We start from the raw sequence: 24,724 nt of genomic DNA on the forward strand, positions 1-24,724 counted from the left end.
TCCATGGGGGTCACATTTAAACAAAGGTGAGGTTTTACTACTGACCTAAAAAATAAAAACAACTTTCTCAAAGTGCTGATATATAAATAGCATAATGCAAATATATGTAACTATGTTGGGTAAACTCTTAAAATAGCTAAATTGTTTTTATTTATTTTTTTCTTTTCTTAAATCTTACTTACATTTAAAATATTACTAAAAAGGCTTAGGTATAAAAGAAAAGTGACTTATTTAGCTTACAACGGTATTTAAAGGCACAGTAAAGTCCAAATTAAACTTTCATGAGTCAGATAGGGCATGAAATTTTAAACAACTTTCTAATTTACTTTTATCATCAAATTTGCTTTGTTCTCTTGGTATTCTTTAGTTCAAAACTAAACCTAGGTAGGCTCATATGCTAATTTATAAGCCCTTAAAGGCCACCTCTTATCTAAATGCATTTGATGGTGTTAGTTTATGTGTTGCATATAAATAACATTATGCTCATGCACGTGGAGTTATTTAAGAGTCAGCACAAATTGCCTGAAATGCAAGTCTGTCAAAAGATCTGAGATAAGGAGGCAGTCAGCAGAAGCTTAGATACAAGGTAATCACAGAGGTTAATATAACAGTGTTGGTTATGCAAAACTGGAGAATGGTAAATAAAGAGATTATCTTTTTAAACAATAACATTTTTGGCGTTTACTACCCCTTCTGTCTTTTTTTAACGACAGCTACTATGTTACTATGTTTAAGAGTCATTAAACATTTTGAGATTGTAATGTAAAATGTTTTATGTGTAGTAAAAAAAAAAATGCAATAGATATACAGGTAGCCCTCAGCTTACGCCGGGGTTAGGTTCCAGAAGGAATGGTTGTAAATCGAAACCGTTGTAAATTGAAACCCAGTTTATAATGTAAGTCAATGGGAATTGAGGGTGATAGGTTCCAGGCCCCTCTCAAAATTGGCATAAGTAACACCTAATACATTATTTTTAAAGCTTTTAAATTAAGACTTTAAATGCTAAACAGCATTATAAACCTAATAAAATAATCACACAACACAGAATATATAATTAAACTAAGTTAAATGAACAAAAACATTTGCTAAACAGCATTATAAACCTAATAAAATAATCACACAATACAGACTTCACTTGCATTTTTCTGCAAACAGTTCCTTCTATGCATTACAATCTGGACTGATTTATAGACAGGAAGATCTTGTTCCTTTGAAATCTGCTCGATAGCTCCGGTCTGGTTAAACTGATTAATTTCAGCTTTCTTGGCTTTGCTGCAACACAAGCGGGCAGCTCCACCTACTGGCTATTTTTATAAATGCACTGCTTCTCAATGCTTTTCAATAGCAGTCACATGACTGGAAAAAAGGTTGTTATTCTGAAACGGTGTAAATTGAACCGTTGTAAAACGAGGGCCACCTGTAATTTTGTAAACATTCATTTTGGGCTTCCTAATTCCACTGCAATTCTATAAAGTAAGGGCGGCTGCCATGTTGAAACCTGAGTTTCTGTGTATCTAAACCCTTTTGCAATTAGAGAAAAATATAAACAGGCAATAAAGTGTTCAAACATAGAACTGAGCAAACAATGGCTGAGGGGAACTCTGTTAGATAGTTATTTTAATATTGTATTATTTCACAGTCATTGTTAGCGCAGTTTAGGGTTTGGATACAATTAACTGTTCTATATTTGTCCCTAATTATTCTAAGAAAAAATATTAAATTAAAGGGCAGTAAATTGAAAATTACACTTTCATGATTATGATACAGCATGTCATTTTAACAACTTTCCAATTTACTTCTTTTATCAAATTTGTTTAGTTCTCTTGGTATCCTTTGTTGACGAGTAAACAAAGGTGGACTCATAGTACTTCAGGAGAGTGCACATGACTAGCAATCTATGGCAGCAGTATTTGTAACATTTTATAAAATTTGTAAAAACATTGTTGCAAACACTACTGCTAAAGACATGTGCACTCTCCCGAAGTCCTATTAGCCCACCTAGGTTTATTCTTCAACAAATAATGCCAAGAGAACCAAACAAATTTGATAATAGAAGTAAATTGCAAAGTTGTTTAAAATTGCATGCTCCATCTAGACCATTAAAGTTTAATTTTGACTTTACTGTCCCTTTAAAGGAGCATTAAATACAGTATTATTGCATAATCCACAAATGCATGATAAAAAAACACAATGTAATAACATTTAGGGCCTGATGATTAAAAACTCGGCACAATGGACACAAATCACACAAAATTTGGGGGATTTTTTTAGACCTTATATTTTAATATAGGAGTCTCCCCATTTATACAAAACCCTGCATAGTAAAAATCCCTCAATGTAAAATGTGTGTTTCTAAAATTACTTAAGGCCCTCACCGTATTTCTTAGATCATCTCACCTGAGAGAAGAGCGTTAGATCACTGGCCCCTTAGTCTGAATTTCAAATTATCCATATTTTTTTTTCTGAGGAATTTGAAAGATTGCCTAAATTTTCATGCCCATTGTGTCATGTGACTGCCATCAGCCAATTACAGACTCATATATACAATGTGAACATATAAACATGGAAGTAACTTGTAAAGTTGTTTAAACTTGCGTGCACTATCATGAAAGTTTAATTCTGAGATTTATGTTATTTAGTTTTATATACAGTATATATATATATATATATATATATATATATATATATATATATATATATATATATATATATATATATATAGAGAGAGAGAGAGAGAGAGAGAGAGAGAAGAGAAAGAGATAATTTATTTACTGTTTAATGTTCCTTAAACATTTTCATTGTAAATTTCTGAAAATGCAACTAGTTTGTTTTGTCATCAGATACACTAGTGTTTTGAGGATTAACATAAGAGCTCTTCATAACTGAAATCTGTTTGCCCAAAGTGTGAAAATCTCAACAGTTAGTAACCATTATCCATTGCGTTTTACATGCAATGCTAAGAGATTAAGGGCCATATTACAAGTGGAGTGCTAATTAACACTCGCGCTCGAGCATTAATTGTGCTAGAAGTAAGCTAAAATTAAAATGTTTTCGCTAACCCGACGAGTGCAAAAAGCCAAACTTAGAATATCACGTGCGCGTTCACGTATTCCTCCATCAGAAGTCAATGGAGAAAAAAAAAGTGGGGGAGTAAAATAACACCCTAATCACTCACAAACCCGATTGCATATTCTCATGTGCGTTAACCCAAGATAAAAATATGAATATTTCACATTCCAGTCTTCTTTACATAGAAGAATATGTTATATCTATACTATAATTGCGTTTGTAATGTCCGTCACCGTCGGCAGTTGCACACGCATCCTCAATGAAATGTTGGCAGCGCGAGGACAAAAGAATTTACCAGGTGAATTCCGAAAATGGCAGGGTGGTGAAAGAATCCACCGGGATGCCTTTTTCGGAATCCACCGGGATGCAGCGAAGGCAAACGGAGCATTACAAAAGCAACAACTAACCGCCCGCATCATGTATTTAAAAAAAAAAAAAAAAAAAAAAAACTAACCGCCCGCATCAAGTATTAAGAACAAAAAAAAAACACTGCCCGCATGAAATATAAAAAAAACAAAAAACTCCTACACAAAGTATTAACCCATACACCGCAAACCCCCACATTGCTAAATAATAAAGTAATTAACCCCGTAATGACTTAACCATCAACCACCCACATCGGAATACACCTAATTATCCTATTAACCCCTAAACCCCTAAGTACCCTAACCTAACACCCCCTAACCTAACACCCCCCTAAATTAACCCAAATTACCTAAACTAATACATTCTAAAGTTACAAAAGATAAAAAAACTAAGTTTACAAAAATAAAAAAAGGCTAACATTACAGAAAATAAAAAATCAAATTACAAAATTTAACAAAATTAAACCTAATCCCTATAAAAATAAAAAAGTTCCCCCAAAATAAAAACACCCCCTACTCTAAGAATAAACTACCAGTAGCCCTTAAAACATAATTTATGCTTACCTGATAAATTCCTTTCTTCTGTTGTGTGATCAGTCCACGGGTCATCATTACTTCTGGGATATAACTCCTCCCCAACAGGAAATGCAAGAGGATTCACCCAGCAGAGCTGCATATAGCTCCTCCCCTCTACGTCAGTCCCAGTCATTCGACCAAGAATCAACGAGAAAGGAGTAACCAAGGGTGAAGTGGTGACTGGAGTATAATTTAAAAGATATTTACCTGCCTTAAAACAGGGCGGGCCGTGGACTGATCACACAACAGAAGAAAGGAATTTATCAGGTAAGCATAAATTATGTTTTCTTCTGTTATGTGTGATCAGTCCACGGGTCATCATTACTTCTGGGATACCAATACCAAAGCAAAAGTACACGGATGACGGGAGGGATAGGCAGGCTCATTATACAGAAGGAACCACTGCCTGAAGAACCTTTCTCCCAAAAATAGCCTCCGAAGAAGCAAAAGTGTCAAATTTGTAAAATTTGGAAAAAGTATGAAGCGAAGACCAAGTTGCAGCCTTGCAAATCTGTTCAACAGAGGCCTCATTCTTAAAGGCCCAAGTGGAAGCCACAGCTCTAGTGGAGTGAGCTGTAATTCTTTCAGGAGGCTGCTGTCCAGCAGTCTCATAGGCTAAACGTATTATGCTACGAAGCCAAAAAGAGAGAGAGGTAGCAGAAGCTTTTTGACCTCTCCTCTGTCCAGAGTAAACGACAAACAAGGAAGAAGTTTGGCGAAAATCTTTAGTTGCCTGCAAGTAGAACTTGAGGGCACGAACTACATCCAGATTGTGTAAAAGACGTTCCTTCTTTGAAGAAGGATTTGGACACAAGGATGGGACAACAATCTCTTGATTGATGTTCCTGTTAGTGACTACCTTAGGTAAGAACCCAGGTTTAGTACGCAGAACTACCTTGTCTGAGTGAAAAATCAGATAAGGGGAATCACAATGTAAGGCTGATAACTCAGAGACTCTTCGAGCCGAGGAAATAGCCATTAAAAACAGAACTTTCCAAGATAACATCTTTATATCAATGGAATGAAGGGGTTCAAACGGAACACCCTGTAAAACGTTAAGAACTAAGTTTAAACTCCATGGTGGAGCAACAGCTTTAAACACAGGCTTGATCCTAGCTAAAGCCTGACAAAAGGACTGGACGTCTGGATTTTCTGACAGACGTCTGTGTAACAAGATGGACAGAGCTGAAATCTGTCCTTTTAAGGAACTAGCTGATAAACCCTTTTCTAAACCTTCTTGTAGAAAAGACAATATCCTAGCGATCCTAACCTTACTCCAGGAGTAACCTTTGGATTCGCACCAGTATAGGTATTTCCGCCATATTTTATGGTAAATCCTTCTGGTAACAGGCTTCCTAGCCTGAATCAGGGTATCAATAACCGACTCAGAAAAACCACGTTTTGATAAAATCAAGCGTTCAATTTCCAAGCAGTCAGCTTCAGAGAAGTTAGATTTTGATGTTTGAATGGACCCTGTATCAGAAGGTCCTGTCTTAGAGGTAGAGACCAAGGCGGACAGGATGACATGTCCACTAGATCTGCATACCAAGTCCTGCGTGGCCAAGCAGGTGCTATTAGAATTACTGATGCTCTCTCCTGTTTGATTTTGGCAATCAATCGAGGAAGCAGCGGGAAGGGTGGAAACACATAAGCCATCCTGAAGTTCCAAGGTGCTGTCAAAGCATCTATCAGAACTGCTCCCGGATCCCTGGATCTGGACCCGTAGCGAGGAAGTTTGGCGTTCTGGCGAGACGCCATGAGATCTATCTCTGGTTTGCCCCAACGTCGAAGTATTTGGGCAAAGACCTCCGGATGAAGTTCCCACTCCCCCGGATGAAGAGTCTGGCGACTCAAGAAATCCGCCTCCCAGTTCTCTCCTCTGAGTCAGACATGTTTAACACACTAGCAAAAAAAAACTTACAACTTGGTTATAATCTTTTTTAGCAAAAAAACGCACTGTGCCTCAAAGAGGTACTAACGATTAAAAGACAGTTGAAATAATGAACTGAAAAAACAGTTATTGCATCAAACTTTAAAACAACACAACTTTTAGCAAAGGTTTGTTCCCATTAGTAAAAAGCAACACTAATTAAATTTGTACATAAGAAAACAAAACAACGTTTTTTATACACAGTCACTATAAGAATTCTCACAGCTCTGCTGAGAGAATTTACCTCCCTTCAAAGAAGTTTGAAGACCCCTGAGATCTGTCAGAGATGAACCGGATCATGCAGGAAATATAAAAGTAGCTGACTGGAATTTTTTGATGCGTAGCAAAGAGCGCCAAAAACGGCCCCTCCCTCTCCCACACAGCAGTGAAGAGAAACGAAACTGTCACAATTAAAGCAAAAAACTGCCAAGTGGAAAATAATGCCCAAATATTTATTCACACAGTACCTCAGCAATGTAAACGATTCTACATTCCAGCAAAAACGTTTAACATGAGAATAGTTATTAAAAGGATTAGTGACCTTTAACACAGTAGTTCCGGTGAAATACCATCCCCAGAATACTGAAGTGTATACATACATGTCATTTTAACGGTATGGCAGGCTTTTCTCATCAATTCCATTCAGAAAATAAAAACTGCCACATACCTCAATGCAGATTCATCTGCCCGCTGTCCCCTGATCTGAAGCCTTTACCTCCCTCAGATGGTCGAGAACAGCAATATGATCTTAACGACTCCGGTTAAAATCATAGTAAAAAATCTCTGTCAGATTCTTCCTCAAACTCTGCCAGAGAAGTAATAACACGCTCCGGTGCTATTTTAAAATAACAAACTTTTGATTGAAGTCATAAAAACTAAGTATAATCACCATAGTCCTCTCACACATCCTATCTAGTCGTTGGGTGCAAGAGAATGACTGGGACTGACGTAGAGGGGAGGAGCTATATGCAGCTCTGCTGGGTGAATCCTCTTGCATTTCCTGTTGGGGAGGAGTTATATCCCAGAAGTAATGATGACCCGTGGACTGATCACACATAACAGAAGAAAAGTGCTTTTTGCAGGGCATTGCCCCAAGATAATCAGCTCTTTTACCAAAAATACACAAAGTCCCACCTAACAGTAAACCCCCCACCCCCCAAAATAAAATAACCTAACACTAAAAAACCTAAACTACCCATTGCCCTGAAATGGTCATCTGTTTGGGCATTGCCCTTAAAAGGGCATTTAGCTCTTTTACTGCCCATCCCTAATCTAAATAAAACAACCCCCCCCAAAAAAAACTTAAAAAAACGTAAGTCTAACCCCCAGGTTGCTACTCACCGTTCCTGAAGTCCAGCAGAGAAGGTCCTGTTCCAGGCGGTGAAGTCTTCTTCCAAGCGCGACCTCTTCTTCTTCCAGGAACATCCTGCGCGGAGCAGTGCTGAAGACTGAAGACCGCGGAGCTGAAGACCGGCGACCCTGGCAGCAACTCAATGCATTTAGGCATCTAGATGTGGTGAAGACGACTTGCTGAAGTTCAACCCAAGCATCAAAATAGGGAAGAAAGGGGATTTAAGTGACTTTGAATGTGGCATGGTTGTTGGTGCCAGACGGGCTGGTCTGAGTATTTCGAAAACTGCTGATCTACTGGGATTTTCAAGTACAACCATCTCTGGGGTTTACAGAGAATGGTCCGAAAAAGAGAAAATATCCAGTGAGCGTCAGTTGTGTGGACGAAAATGCCTTGTTGATGTCTGAGGAAAGAGGAGAATGGGCAGACTGGTTTGAGATGATAGAAAGGCCACAGTAACTCAAAAAAACACTCATTACAAACAAGGTATGCAGAATACCATCTCTAAACGAACAACACATTGAACCTTGAAGCAGAGGGGCTACAGCAGCAGAAGACCACACCGGGTGCCACTCCTGTCAGCTAAGAAACTGAGGCTACAATTCGCACAGGCTCACCAAAATTGGACAATAGAAGATTGGAAAAACATTGCCTGGTCTGATGAGTCTTGATTTCAGCTGCAACATTTAGATGGTAGGGTCAGAATTTAGCGTGAACAACATGAAAGCATGGATTCATCCTGCCTTGTACTAATGGTTCAGGTTAGTGGTGTAATGGTGTGGGGGCTATTTTCTTGGCACACTTTGGGCCCCTTAGTACCAATTAAGCATCGTTTAAACTCCACGGCCTACCTGAGTATTGTTGCTGACCATGTCCATCCCTTTATGACTACAGTGTACCCATCTTCTGATGGCTACTTCCAGCAGGATAATGCACCATGTCACAAAGCTCAAATCATCTCAAACTGGTTTCTTTAACATGACAATGAGTTCACTGAACTTCAATGGCCTCCACAGTCCCCAGATCTCAATCCAATAGAGCACCTTTGAGATGTGGTGGAATGGGAGATTCCCATCATGGATGTGCAGCCGACAAATCTGCAGCAACTGGATGATGCTATCATGTCAATATGGACCAAAATGTCTGAATCTATGCCACCTTGTTGAATCTATGCCACAAAGAATTAAGGCAGTTCTGAAGACAAAAAGGGTCCAACCCGGGACTAGCGAGGTGTACCTAATAAAGTGGCCGGTAAGTGTATGTGTATATATATATATATATATATATATATATATATATATAAATAAATATATATTTAGATTATCATATATAGGTATAGATATATACAGATATTTATATATATATTTATAAATACATATAACATATTCCATTATGTGCAGAACATTGGAATGTGAAATATTTACAGTAAATACACAGTATAACACTTTATTAAATATGAATATTGCATAAATATGCTTTTTCATGTTTTTATCTACTTAATTGCAAAGGGCTCCAATGCACTTCTATATCTCTATATTTGTGTACAAATGTATTTATGTGTGTATATATGTCTGTAAATACATATGTACACACACATATATATATATATATATATATATATATATATATATATATATATATACACATATCCATCTTTAGACATGTGTATGTATGTATGTATGTATGTATGTATGTATCTCTATGTTAAAGGAACATGAAAACCCAAAAAAAATTTTCATGATTCTGAGAGAGCATACAATTTTTAAACAATTTTCACTTTACTTCTATTATATAATTTGCTTAATTTTCTTGGTATCCATTATTGAAGGAGCAGCGATGCACTAATGGGAGCTAGCTGAACACATTGGTAAGTCAATCACAAGAGGCATATATGTGCAGACACTAATCAACAGCTAGCTCCCAGCTACTGAGCCTACCTAGATATAAATTAATTGCCATTCTTTTACGGAACAGAGAACTGCCCCTGCTCTGTTTTGTTGCTTGTGCCCTTGTTTACTATATAGCTGAGGTTGTCACTATCAGTCACTGTGCTATGGATATCTAGATATGCAGAAGGCTTTTAGGGTTTAAAAAGGCATGGTTCAGGGAGAGCATACATTTCTAAGTGACGTTTCAATTTACTTTTATTATCAAATGTATTTTGTTCTTCTTATATCTTTTGTTGAAAAGCATATTTAAATAGCAAACACTGCTGCCATCTAGTGCTCAGAAGTGTATTACATTGTTAAAGGAATTCAAGTAGTATGAAGTATGTGAGTCGTAAAATAAACATTGCCATGTCCCTGTACTATGTTCCAATAATTCCAATAGTCATCTATGGATAATAATATTCTTTAAATAATAATAATCAGAACACAGCATCAGAGATTTGCTTATGTGTCCTTAAAGGGACACTAAAAACCTTGTAATCACAAGATATTTCTTTCCGGATTGATTCTACTGAAAGATCCCCACACAAAAATCTGAATTTGCATAGATTTTAATGTGGGGATCTTCCTCTAGAATCAATGCGGCTACGAAAAGATCTGACCGGAACAAGTGACCGCCTACTTCCACATTTGGATCCTCACGAAGGATCTAAATGCACATCTCTAGCACATTACCATGTTAAATATGTTTGTCACTAATTTATTTTAGCATATAACAACTGCAAAACAATGCACTTAATACTAAAATAATGCCCGTAGCTAGCCTCGTCATCTTCAGGCTCATGCCCGGATTGGCTTCTCCAAATAAAGCAAGTGGTGGGTGGAGGTTGGCTGTTGAAAAACTATTGCAGCAAACAAGTTTATTGTTTTCAAAATCTTTGACTTGGCTGATATCTGAATGCACATTCCTATTATGTAAACAAGACTGTTCCATGGAAACAATTAAAAACATTTCTCTTGCAAGAGGTATAGAGTTGGTGTTACGCGTTTTGGCTCACTCCATCATAGACAGGGTTAACCTTGAGAAGTTTACTGTGTGCATTTCCATGTTTGAGCATTAGAAAAGCCACAAATTTTAAAGCTAAATTTTATGAAAAAGGGGCAAAATAAATAATGAATCTATATTGCAATTTTTTTTTAAATATGCATAACTAAACATTTTATATTAAAATCTTTCTTAAGGTTTTTGCTGTTTTTGCTTGTTTACTGCAATATATAAAGTCTTATCTTATCTTTTTTCTGTTTCAGGCTTTTCTGCGAATAATTTTCAGGGAAGTGTAATGTTGGTGGAGAATGCTATACTCATGTGAGCCCATGGGAATTATTTGCAATGAATGGGTTCCCAAGGAATTACACCACAGCTTAAAATAGGACCAACCTTTTGTCATCATGAAACTATAGAAATGAATTAATTGTTCAGTTTAGCTCTTAGCTCGTTATTACTATACTCCTTGATAATCTAATGTTTCTCTAGTGTTTCATCAGAGTTTAAAATCCCCTACAGAGAAATTCACTCAAGCAAATTGATAAATTAGTGGAAGTGTGTGACTAGAGCTGTGTGGGAAATACCAGATTTATTTTCCCTACACTGGGACAAGATTACTTGCAAATGTTTGCAATTAAAATGTGATCATATTCCCTATTTCCTTCTTGTATTACTAGGAATTTAAAAAGTAGTTGTAAAATCTTTATCACGTGCTTACTAATCAAGATGCTTTAAAACCTAAAGTATTTAAAGTCTTGTAATGTTTTTTTTTTTATTGTTCATGTTTTCAATATTTTTTTGTATTGTTCTTTTTTTTATATCAGGGATTGTGTCAAGTATGTTAAATCAAAGTAAATATAAAAAGAATAAGCAAATAACTTACTTGTTTTCTTGCAAAATGAGCACTTATAAATGCTCAGTGTAGCCCTTGCACAAAGTATTTTAAGAGTAGAGGATTTTCAAAACCTAAGTTTTCATTGTCAGTTCTGGGCATGAACCAATCTGTCTCCCTGTTATCTAGTCTAATCACTAGTGAGTTTTATAACATTAGGCTAAGATAAACCTTCCTGCAAAAGCCTCCTCCTCCATATAGGGCTGTGATATGAAGCACAAATGTGGTGTAAAAAAATATATAAATAAAGGGTAAAATCCATTTAAATAGATGAATAATACATATTGCAATGATTTTTAAGTATATGATTTTTTTAAGTATAAGCAACTGCTTGGTGCCAGACTGTTTAACATCCCTTTCAGTGGACTCATTATAATCTTGAGCTTGTTTTTATAATTTTTTTCTCTCCTTTAATTATCTCCCAATTATCCATTTTACTTGCTAGAGTGTATTCAATTGTTTACAGCTATCTCATTTATCTAGTCATTTGAAATACCTGCTTTTGCTTGTTGTTTCCTTATCTTTACTGAGTTCAAAACTAAAGAAATGCTATGTAAACAAGAATGTTTAGGGGGAAAAGCTCCCAGTAAAGGGGGTTTGGACAGAGAGGTACTAAAATGTTCATTCTCCATCGTTCTTTGTAAGTATTGAACAGCAGATTAGTATGATAAGCGGTGATGTTGCATTGTAAATAATCTAATGAATTATGGAATTTTAACTTTAATATTTTGCACAGACCGATTCTGTGCCCTGTTGAGTATTGGTCTCACTGTGTATATTGAGATAAGATATGGAGGGATTTGTGTTAACAATAGAGAAATAAGCTAATGAGATCTGCTCTCCCTGCAATTTTGGGGCATGCAATATTCAGGGGTGAGTTACAGCACCTTCGGTTATGGAAACTTAGCTAAGGTAAAGGTTGTCTTAAAGGGACAAACATTTGTTAATGCATGTACTTTGTGAAATACTCACAGAGGAACTCTATCAGTTTAACTCCTGCAAATGGGTTAAACGCATAGGCAAATGTGTGCTTGGGAGCTGAAAACACTGCAACTCCTGAGCTGAGCAAAAACCTGTAATTGGCTGACTGGCTATTTCCTGCTCTTGTGGTCCCGAGCTGGACTATCTTTGTTTTTAAAGAGACAGTCAATACTAAAATTGTTATAATTTAAAAAGATAGATATTGCCTTTACTACCCATCCCCCAAGCTTTGCACAACCAACATTGTTATATTAATATACTTTATTACATTTAAACCTCTACATTTATGCCTGTTTCTAAGCCACAACAGACAGCCTCTTATCACATGCTTTTTTGTTTGCTTTTCACAACAGGAGACTGCTAGTTCATGTGGGTTATGTAAATAACATTGTGTTCACGCCTGTTGAGTTATTTAAGAGTTAGCACAAAACAGCGCTAAAATGCAAGTCTATAGATAATAAATAAAAAGTCATGTGATCAGAGGGCTTTCAGAAGAGGCTTCAATACAAGGTAATCACAGAGGTAAAAAGTATATTAATATAACTGTGTTGGTTGTGTAAAACTGGGGATTGGGTAATACAGGGATTATCTATCTTTTAAAACAATAACAATTCTATTATAGACTATCCCTTTAATCCGGCACTGCAATATCCTTTTAAAGGTGAAAGACCTAGCCAGGAAAACATTAATGGAGGGAAGGACAATAAATCTTCTTCACACAATGTTGATGACACATGGGGAGCCATCCTGGCATCCCCATGAGTCCTCGATCCTTCCGATTCCAGAGAAGCAAATGATCAGCCATTGGTACTGTAAACACTGTATCTAAATGTAGTAACTAAAATAATTTAGCTGAATTTTAGAATTACATTTCTGGCTACCAGTTGCTACAAAATATATTGTAAATCAGTTATAGAAGGAAGAAAAAAAATACACCCTTGCCAGATGTCAGAAACAAATCTGCTTTAATTGCTGAACTTTGGAACTTGCATAAACTTAATACCCAACCAGACTAGTGTCACATAGAGTCTGTCAATCACATGTAATGAATATGCGTTACTTGTGTTAATTATACAATACCTTTAATAGACACCAGATAGTAGGATCCTCTAAGATCACACTTCTGTTTGAATAGCCACACTCAACAGGAAATATTCTTTGTCATTTATTTATTTGGCTGAAACAACTAGTTTAATTACTTTTGTTGGTTGCATAGCAATTGTTTTATCAATACGTTTTCAAATGTTTTTGTTTTAAGTTTAAAATTGTGTACATTTCCAGCACCAATTGTGTCTCACTTGGTGTCATGAGCATGGGCATTACAAAACTTGCAATCCAAGAAGTGTTCACCTTGACACATTATCAGATAAATACTTAGGGGTCGATTTATCAATGGCTTTCGCCAGCCTTCTACCCCCTACGACTGCAGGTTCTCACAAGAGAACCTGCAGTCCGTATTTAACAAGCAACGGTCATCAGACCGCTGCTTCCTTAACCTCTCGCCACCTCTTATGTGGTGAATTTCAATCTCTCCGGTCTCGTCCGGGAGATTAACAGCTCCTGCCTGCGGGTGATTGGCTGTGTGCGAGCAGGAGGCAGCGTTGCACAAGAGCGCAAAATTGCGGTCTTGTGCAATGCTGAATTTCGGCAGCGTAATTCAGCTCACCAGAGGTGAGCTGCGGTGGACTGGGGCGCATATGTATGCCCCTATCTACTGCAGCTTGATAAATCAACCCAATAATCCTTTTGGGGTCGATCTGGCGGGCTGAATTCAGCATTGCACAAAAATGAAATGTTTCGCTCTTGTGCAATGCCGCCCCCTGTCCGCGCACAGGAGCTGTCAATCACCCTGATCGGACGAGACTGGGGAAATTGAAATTCGATACCTAAGAGGTGACGAGAGGTTAGGGAAACAGCGGTCTGATGACCGCTGCTTGTTAAATACAGACTTGTGAGAACCTGCAGTCATAGGGGGTGAAGGCTGGCGAAACCCTTTGATAAATCGACCCCTATGTATATTATCCCTTCTGATAACCCTATCCTTGTTTTATGCTACATGATTTATATCTAAATAAAAAAAAAAACAAAAAAAAAAAACAATCTTTCCCATTAGACAAGTTAAAAGCTTTAGGAACAGTAACAATTTATACAAAAACTGATAAAAGGCAAAAAAAAAAAGATGGAATAGTCAGGTTTCCCATTTGGATATTTGCACAATTTAGTTACCTGACTGTACAGGGTTAGGTATTTAGCTAGAGCTAGCATGCAAATACTTTGGTAGCAATGGTCTGTAACAGTGACCTTGGCTGCCAGGAAAGATACAATGTAATTGTGGGCCCCTGGCAACACATGGGGAAGTAGTCTGTCTCTAAAAGCTGCTATTCATTTTTATGCCATTAATACAGTATGTGCAAGGCTGCAGGCAAACCATTAGAAGAAAATAAATACAGCCACAAATCTGTTGAATAATTTCCCAATGAAAATGAATGCTTGAATGGTAAAATAACTCACAGGTGCTTATGGAATGCAGATGGTAACCACAACCGTGAAGGAAATGCCGAAATGTTCTACTAATTCATTTAAATGTTTTCGCACACATTAGAAATGTCTGTACATTGAAAGGAATAAGCAAATCTTAAAGGGGACAGTAAAAGACCTTGCGAGTTTAATATAAAGGGTTTAGTTATTTATAGTAAAACAACTTTGCATTATTCGTTCATTATTTATTTTGCCCACTTTTCCTGTAATTTAGCTCTGAAAATTGTTGCATTTCTAATTCTCAGTATTGGAAAAAGCACATCACTGATTTATCAAGGCTAACCCTGTTACATATATTTCTCTAATTGGCTTTAAAAGACGAGAACTGTAAAACCTTGTACTGTACTATAAACAAACAATATAAAGGGACCTAGTCTTGTCAGCTGTGGACTCAGAAAGACTCCTCCAAATAAGGCAGGTGAGGTTTATCTATTGAAAAACAATTGCAGCAAACAAAATGTTATTTTATTTAAACATATTTAGACTGATATACTATTTTATAGCAAGATAACAGAAGTGTCTTGTAATTACAAGGTGTTTACTGTCCCTTTAAATGTAACTCTGTTCCTAATGACAAATACTCTATGATAATAAAAGAGAATGATAAGAAATGGTGGAGATTTCTAAACTCAAGAATTCACTTAAAGGGACAGTCTAGTCAGTCAAAATTAAACTTTCATTATTCAGATAGGACTTATAATTGTAATCAACTTTCCAGTTTACTTTTATCATCAAATTTGCTTTGTTCTCTTGGTATTCTTACTTGAAACTAAACCTAGGTAGACTCATATGCTAATTTCTAAGCCCTTGAAGACCGCCTCACATGCTTTTTTAATTGCTTTTTCGCAAAATGAGACTGATAGTTCATGTGGGCCATATAGAGAACACTGTGTCCACGCCCGGGGAGTTATTTAAGATTTAGCACAACACAGTACTAAATGCAACTCAACACATAATAAATAGTTACTTATTTTACCGACACGACCGGTATTTTTAAGGTTCATGTCAATGTAGAAAATAATGAATAAATATTGAAAGTAAAGCCCCTGTCAAAGTGACACTTCTTCTGAGCGTGATGAATACAATTTAAAAACAAATGAGCATTTAAAATCAGTCATATCAGCTTTAGTTTTTGAGTTATGCTGTTTAATTATTTATGCCAATTTATGTTAATTAGCATGGCCAGTATTTTCTTCCAAGAAAGGTGGCAACTCTGCTGTCAGAAGAGGCTTAGATACAAGGTAATCACAGAGGTAAAAAGTATATTAATATAACTGTGTTGGTTATGCAAAACTAGGGAATGGGTAATAAAGGAATTCTATAGAAAAAGTGAGACAGAAGAAGGCGCCAACATAGTGCACGAATCAATAGGATCAAACACGCTAAATTGCTAGTAGAAATATACTCACAGGATTTCAGACCACTCCAGTGTGGTAAGATGGTTAGTCGAATCCGTCTTTGGTTTCAGGCAAGCTGTGTCGGCTTGGTTAATTCTCCGTACTGAAAACAGCTCACATGGCTGCAGTGAGCTCCGGATACAGGTTGTGGGACACAGCTTGCCTGAAACCAAAGACGGATTCGACTAACCATCTTACCACACTGGAGTGGGAGTTAAATGGATGACTCTAAGGGTCCAGGAGGCTATTGTGACACTTCTCAAGTGTCTGAAATCCTGTGAGTATATTTCTACTAGCAATTTAGCGTGTTTGATCCTATTGATTCGTGCACTATGTTGGCGCCTTCTTCTGTCTCACTTTTTCTATAGAATTTTCGTCTTGGGTCACCAACAGGATTCGGTCGAAGAAGCAGCTTGCCTTCCCATTAGCTGGATATGTACAGCACAGATTTGAACTTTTAATGGACACTCCTGATACTAAGGGGGGTAGTTATTAAGCCGTCTACTTTTCTGCCTTCGCCGGCCCAATACGCCCGCCTAAGCTCGCCTACCTTCGCCGCCGCGGACCTGAAAAAATACGCCTAAGTTATCAAATAAAGCTGTCAAAAAGCCGCGGGGTGATTAGCCAATCAGATTTTTCCTACCTTTATTCCGATTGGCTGATAGAATCCTATCAGCCAATCGGAATTGAGGGGACGCCATCTTGGATGACGTCCCTTAAAGGAGCCTTCATTCGTCGTAGTCCGTCGGTGAAGAAGGAGGTTCCGCGTCGGCGGGAGGAAGATTCAAGACCCAGCTTGGAAGATGACATCGCCCGGATAGAAGACCTCTTCAGCGCCTCTTGGAAGATGACATCGCCCGGATCGAAGACTTCTTCAGCGCCGCCTGGATGATGACTTCATCGGATGGAAGATTTCTTCAGCGCCGCTTGGAGGATTAACTTCTTCCGCTCCGGATGTCCACTTCGGTTCCATCGCTGCTCGGCTGAGTGAAGACGACTCAAGGTAGGATGATCTTCAGGGGATTAGTGTTAGGTTTTTGTAAGGGGGGTTTGGGTTAGATTAGGGGTATGTGGGTGGTGGGTTTTAATGTTGGGGGGGTTGTATTTTTCTTTTACAGGCAAAAGAGCTGAACTTTTTGGGGCATGCCCCCACAAATGGCCCTTTTAAGGGCTGGTAAGGTAAAAGAGCTTTGAACTTTATTTAATTTAGAATAGGGTAGGGCATTTTTTTTATTTTGGGGGGGTTTGTTATTTATTAGGGGGCTTAGATTAGGTGTAAGTAGCTTAAAATTGTTGTAATATTTTTAAAATGTTTGTAACTTATTTTTTTATTTTTTGTAACTTAGCTTTTTTTATTTTTTGTACTTTAGTTAGTTTATGTAATTGTATTTAATTATAGTTATTTGTAGGTAGTTTATTTAATTAATTTAATGATAGTGTAGTATTAGGTTTAATTGTAACTTAGGTTAGGATTTATTTTACAGGTAATTTTGTATTTATTTTAGCTAGGTAGTTATTAAATAGTTAATAACTATTTAATAACTATTCTAACTAGCTAAAATAAATACAAAGTTACCTGTAAAATAAATATAAATCCTAAGATAGCTACAATATAATTATTATTTATATTGTAGCTATATTAGGGTTTATTTTACAGGTAAGTATTTAGTTTTAAATAGGAATAATTTATTAAAGTATAGTGTAGTGTTAGGTGTAATTATAACTTAGGTTAGGATTTATTTTACAGGTAAATTTCAGTTTATTTTAGCTAGGTAAGCTATTAAATAGTTAATAACTATTTAATAGCTATTGTACCTAGTTAAAATAAATTGAAAGTTACCTGTAAAATAAAAATAAATCCTAAGATAGCTAGAATATAATTATTATTTATATTGTAGCTATATTAGGGTTTATTTTAAAGGTAAGTATTTAGTTTAAAATAGGATTAATTTAGTTAATAATTAAAATATTATTTAGATTTATTTAATTAATATTTAAGTTAGGGGGGCGTTAGGGTTAGTGTTAGACTTAGGTTTAGGGGTTAATAATTTTATTACAGTGGCGGCGGCGTAGTGGGAGGCAGGATTGGGGTTAATAAATTTATTATAGGTAGCGACGGTGTAGGGGGGGGGGGCAGATTAGGGGTTAATAAATTTATTATAGGTGGCAACGGTGTGGGGGGGCAGATTAGGGGTTAATAAATTTATTATAGGTGGCGACGGTGTAGGGGGGCAGATTAGGGGTTAATAAATTTATTATAGGTGGCGACGGTGTAGGGGGGGCAGGATAGGGGTTAATACATTTAATATAGGTTGCGGCGGGTTCAGGGAGCGGCGGTTTAGGGGTTAATACATTTATTATAGTTGCGGTGGGCTCCGGGAGCGGCGGTTTAGGGGTTAATATGTATAGAGTAGCTTGCGGTGGGCTCCGGGAGCGGCGGTTTAGGGGGTAATAACTTTATATAGTTGCGGCGGTGTAGGGGGGGCAGATTAGTGGTGTTTAGACTAGGGGTACATGTTAGGGTGTTAGGTGCAGACAGTTCCCATAGGAATCAATGGGATGTCTGGCAGCAGCGAACTTGTACTTTCGCTATGGTCAGACTCCCATTGATTCCTATGGGATCCGCCGCCTCCAGGGGTGGCGGTTTGAAAACCAGGTACGCTGGGCCGTAAAAGTGCCGAGCATACCTGCTAGTCATTTGATAACTAGCAAAAGTAGTGAGATTGTGCCGCACTTGTGTGCGGAACATCTGGAGTGACGTAAGAATCGATCTGTGTCGGACTGAGTCCGGCGGATCGAAGTTTACGTCACAAAATTCTACTTTTGCCGGTCTCGAGCCTTTGATAACTAAGGCGAATCAGCCTCGCCACAAATACGCTGCGGAATTCCAGCGTATTTGAGGTTGACGGCTTGATAACTACCCCCCTAAGTATCTTTAGTCCTGTAATATAGGCATATAGCCAGCATATTGTCTGCAGTATACTCTGAGTCAAGTGCATAAAGGCACCATTACCGACTTTTTATTATGCGGTACACAGCAGATCTAAACTTATAATTTTAAGTTTACACTTTATTATATGTTATTTTTATTATTGCATATAACTTATTGTTCACTAGTTTAATTCAATCACTCGCGCACTGGTTTACTACTTTTGTATAATAAAGGAATTATCTATCTTTTAAAACAATACAAACTTCTATTGTAGACTGTCTTGCTCAAAATCATACACATAAACACAGAGGCAAAACCAAAGAACAAGTGCTAGGAAGGTTTGGTGCTTATTTAATCATCAAAAAATAAACAAACAAAAAGCACTTCACTAGCCACCTTATGCCAGCTATATGCCATGTGATATCGCAGATCAGATGGTTGGCTCCCGAGTCCCTATTATTATGCTTGATTCACACCAAAGTGAAATATTGGGTCAGGTGATTCGATTCAGCAGCCCCAATGATACTAGTTAACTACACAAGCAAAATGTAAATATCTATTGGGAAGAGAGCACTGGGTTTGAATGCTGCATCAACACAGCAGCCAAGCAGTTATATGCTATGCATGTGGAGGAGGGGCAGCATCATTATACACAGCAGGACAGAATATGGCCCTATGTTGTTGTAGTCATTGTGAAACTATCAGGGATTACATGTTGCAAACTACAGTATTCGTTTTATTCTTTATTTTGGGCAGATAACCCAGCAACAGACTTGCACTTTTAATTGCATGATAGCATATTTGGGTATTTCAGGATGATTAAGATGGTTGAAAAAAATCACTTTGTGTTTATACAATATTTTTAACCACAAAAAGATATTTTAATAAAACAAAATAAATCAATAAAAAAGTGAACCTACCTGAAAAAGAACATATACAGTGCAGAGGTGATGCAAAACAAAAGTACCTACAAGAAGCAATACAAATAAATAAGTTAAAAATTATAAGATAGACTATTCATAACTTCATTTTTATTTTTTCCAATTAATACTTTAAAAAGACCTAAAAATAAACACAAACTTATTCATCCACCTTTTAAATTCTGCTCTCCAAGCAATATGACACGATCATAAAACTATAAATTAAAGGGACATGAAACACCATTTTTTTCTTTATACAGATACAGCAAATATTTGTATACAACTTTTACTTCAATTTTGTTTCATTCTCTAAGTATCCTATGTTAAAGGAGCATTTTGGGTTTTATGCCCCTTTAAGCTGTACATTGTTCAGGAATATGATCCTAATCTTTGATCCTATGGAGCTTGGCATTTTGGATAAATGTGCAAGTAAAGTATCTTGAAGCAATATGAAAAGGAATACAAAATAAATAGTAAGGTTTATTAGAATTACAAAAAGAAAATAGCACTCGGAAACAAGAGAATGTAAATATGATAAGGTCAGGAGCAACAAATACAATATACACATTAGCTGGCTTATTTTCAACCAAATAATAATTCTAACATTTGTAAAATACAACATCATTTGTCCCAGTTCTTGTGTTCATGTAATTATAAACATAATAGCTGGATGATAATGTCATTTTCCCTCAAGTATGACACCAAAAGAATACACATAACCCGGGACACGCCATATATCTAGATATTTCTAGAAACCCGAATTGTGTTACCATTTATATCCTCTTCAGATGGCGCTACTTGTCATGTTTCAGAACTGAAAGATACCCCGCATGCCCCTATGTTTGCCCCTCAGAGGGAACTTAAATGTAGCTGTTATATCTGCTATGTGGGTACTAACCCATTCAGTTTGAACTAGTTTTAATGAGATTTTATTTTTAGAACGCAGGTTTATATATAAAATTATTCTATAATCTATATACCAAGTGGTTCAGGTGTGGTTTCAATATTAGCTCAGTAACCCCTTGTTAAGCGGCCTAGTTAAATCAGAAGGGGGGGGGGACTAATACATTGTATATATATTTCTGTTTTATAGATAGAATATGTATATCAGATATGTACATTGTTTTACACCTTTTTTTTGTGTATGTCACTTTGAGTCCTCAATAAAAAATAAAAAAAATACACACACACATATATATATATATATATATATTAAGGATTGCTATATATATATAATGTTAGCTTTTTATAAAATATACACACAGATGGTTTTATTTTATTGTAACTATGCAGGTAATTATACTCAAGTTCCTTGCCTGCCCCCCTGCATTGAGAGTGTTTTTTTTTCTTCTAATAATGACATTAAGGTCTCTCATCCAATCGGAAGCATTGACGTTGTGTGTGATTCCGATGCCAAAGAAGAGTTGTAACTAATGGATCATTTTCAGTGCAAACTACAGTATTCATTTTGTCATCGGGAGCATATGCAGATTCATTTCAATCTAAATATACAAAATGAATGAGAGAGTAGTTAATATTGCTGAAAATCAATAACTCTGGTGCCTCCCTTGATAATTAATATAAATGAACTCAATATAGAGAGAAAAGTTTCCAATCATATAATAATGATCTGAAAAAGCAAGGGATTAAGACACAGAGAATACTTTTACAAAAAAGCCAATTTATTTTTTCCCATCACATTCAGTGAGTCACTGTTTTTAGTCAAGTCTAACAATATAAAGTGAACATAGTTAAAACCAAACGAACATGAGGTTAAAAGCAAATATATGGATAATACCTGCCTAAGCATACGTATGCTGCTGTAAACCTATTAACGTATAGCACAAAGAATCAACTCTTCACATAAAGAATGCAAAAGAAAATAGGTTGTATTATTATTATTATCATTTATTTGTATAGCGCTGCCAAATTCCGTAGCGCTGGTTGTATGTATACCAATAAAAGAAACTGATACAATGTATAGCATAAACACATTGATAGTTTATAACGAAGTATTATGCCACAGGCTTATTAGCATGTGCACATCTTTGTTGAGACAGTTCCACTGAGTAACTAGCAAAAGTTCCCAAATACTAGATAGTGAGCGGTCCCAAAATAGACCTGATGACAAGAGGATGAACAAAAAAACAATACTGTGGTGAGTAGTAACCATATTATTGTAGTTCAATGCAGTTCAATGTCCGTTTAAGACTTAATACTTACTATTATGTAGATAAGGTTCACGTGTATATTTCAAAATTCATTATTGTTTTTAAATATTTATACACTTCTAGGTCTAAAAACTCTGTCACTCAATGGGTGAAATTGCAGGTCTCAGCATGGTTCTTGTCTTTTCAGCTCTCACATTTTATTACACAACATGCAGATAAACAAAATATATCCAGAACTCGCACACCATTTAACATTAATGTAGTGCCCAATAATCACTTATGGGGTATTTATCCAAAGCACATAAATGGATTATCGGTTTCCATACCCGTTATTTACCCTCATATGTTAAGGTGTGTGAAGATCTCCAACTGCAAATACCTAATAAAGGGCTAGATTACAAGTGGAGCTCTATTTATCGCTACCACTCGTGCGTTAACTCTGCTAGACCAGCTTTTTGCGTGCGACAGGTAGCACGCGTATAACAAGTTAAAAGTAAAATGTTTTCGCTTGTGCGATAACCCAACGTGCCTAAAAAGTCGAAGTCTGAATATCATAGCCATAATAACATATTCCCCCATAGACTTAGAGTGCAAAAAGTGGAAAAAACCTAACACACCTACTCGCGCACAAACCCGATCACATTTTCTCAAGTGCTCTAACCCAACATGAAATATTAATATCACATAGAAGAATATGTTCTATGCATTCATAAATACATATTTCTACATATATCTGGTTTCGTTGGTAAGATATATATCAATATATATATATATATATACAGTTGTATGCAAAAGTTTAGGCACCCCTGACAATTTCCATGATTTTCATTTATAAATCATTGGGTGTTTGGATCAGCAATTTAATTTTGATCTATCAAATAACTGAAGGACACAGTAATATTACAGTAGTGAAATGAGGTTTATTGGATTAACAGAAAATGTGCAATATGCATCAAAACGAAATTAGACAGGTGCATAAATTTGGGCACCCCAACAGAAACATTGCATCCATATTTAGTAGAGCCTCCTTTAGCAGAAATAACAGCCTCTAGACGCTTCCTATAGCCTGTAATGAGTGTCTGGATTCTGGATAAAGGTATTTTGGACCAGTCCACCTTTTAAATCATCTCCAGTTCAGTTAGGTTTGATAGTTGCCGAGCATGGACAGCCCACTTCAAATCACCCCACAGATTTTCAATGAAATTCAGGTCTGGGGACTATGATGGCCATTCCAGTACATTGTACTTGTTCCTCTGCATAAATGCCAGAGTAGATTTTGAGCAGTGTTTTGGGTTGTTGTCTTGTTGAAATATCCAGCCCCGGCGTAACTTCAACTTTGTGACTGATTCCTCAACATTATTCTCAAGTATCTGCTGATATTGAGTAGAATCCATGTGACCCTCAACTTTAACAAGATTCCCAGTACCGGCACTGGCCACAAAGCCCCACAGCATGATGGAACATCCACCACATTTTACTGTGGGAAGCAAGTGTTTGTCTTGGAACGCTGTGTTTTGCCACCATGCAAAACGCCCCATGTTATGACCAAATAATTCAATCTTTGTTTCATCAGTCCACAGCACCTTCTTCTAAAATAAAGCTGGCTTGTCCAAATGTGCGTTTGCATACCTCAAGCGACTCTGTTTGTGGTGTGTGTGCGCAGAAAAGGCTTCTTCCTCATCACTCTCCCATACAGCTTCTCCTTGTGCAAAGTGCGCTGAATTGTTGAACGATGCACAAGATGATGTTGTAGGTGGTCTGTGGGCTGTTTTTGACCGTTCTCACCATCTTTTCTTTGCCTTTGCTTCTCCAATATTTTACTTGGCCTGCCACTTCTGGCCTTAACAAGAACTGTGCCTGTGGTCTTCCATTTTCTCACTATGTTTCTCACAGTGGACACTGACAGCTTAAATTTCTGCGAAAGATTTTTGTAGCCTTCCCCTAAACCATAATGTTGAACAATCTTTGTTTTCAGGTCATTTGATAGTTGTTTTGAGGCCCCCATGTTGCCACTCTTCAGAGGAGAGTCAAAGAGAACAACAACTTGTAATTGGCCACCTTAAATACGTTTTCTCATGATTGGATGCACCTGTTTATGAAGTTCAAGGCTTAATGGGCTCACCAAACCAATTGTGTGTTCCAATTAATCAGTGCTAGGTAGTTACAGGTATTCAAATCAACAAAATGACAAGGGTGCTCAAATTTATGCACCTGTCTAATTTCGTTTTGATGCATATTGCACATTTTCTGTTAATGAAATAAACCTCATTTCACTACTGAAATATTACTGTGTCCTTCAGTTATTTGATAGATCAAAATGAAATTGCTGATCCAAACACCCAATTATTTATAAATGAAAATCATGGAAATTGTTAGGGGTGCCTAAACTTTTGCATACAACTGTATATATATATATATATATATATATATATATATATATATATATATATATATATATATATATATATATATATATGATTGTATATAGGTATAGATAAATACATATAGGAATATATATTTATAAATATATGGAATATATTCCCCTATGTGAAAAACATTGGAATGTAAAATATTTATATTAAATACACAGTTAAACACTTTATTATATATGAATATTATATAAATATGCTTTTACATGTAATTTAACCACAAATCAGCAAGTGCTGCC

General features: G+C 36.5%; 1 protein-coding gene across 1 annotated transcript in view; it reads right to left on the bottom strand.

The window, feature by feature from the left end:
* The window catches only part of TMEM135 (transmembrane protein 135), an 898,466-nt gene that overhangs the window by 169,403 nt on the left and 704,339 nt on the right, over positions 1-24,724 (bottom strand). The window contains exon 6 of the mRNA XM_053708634.1: positions 19,886-19,932. Coding sequence (XP_053564609.1) covers positions 19,886-19,932 — 47 coding nt within the window. The remainder of the gene's footprint in view (positions 1-19,885; positions 19,933-24,724) is intronic.

This window comes from Bombina bombina, chromosome 3, assembly GCF_027579735.1.
Source record: "Bombina bombina isolate aBomBom1 chromosome 3, aBomBom1.pri, whole genome shotgun sequence".
In the NCBI taxonomy this organism is placed as follows: domain Eukaryota; kingdom Metazoa; phylum Chordata; class Amphibia; order Anura; family Bombinatoridae; genus Bombina; species Bombina bombina.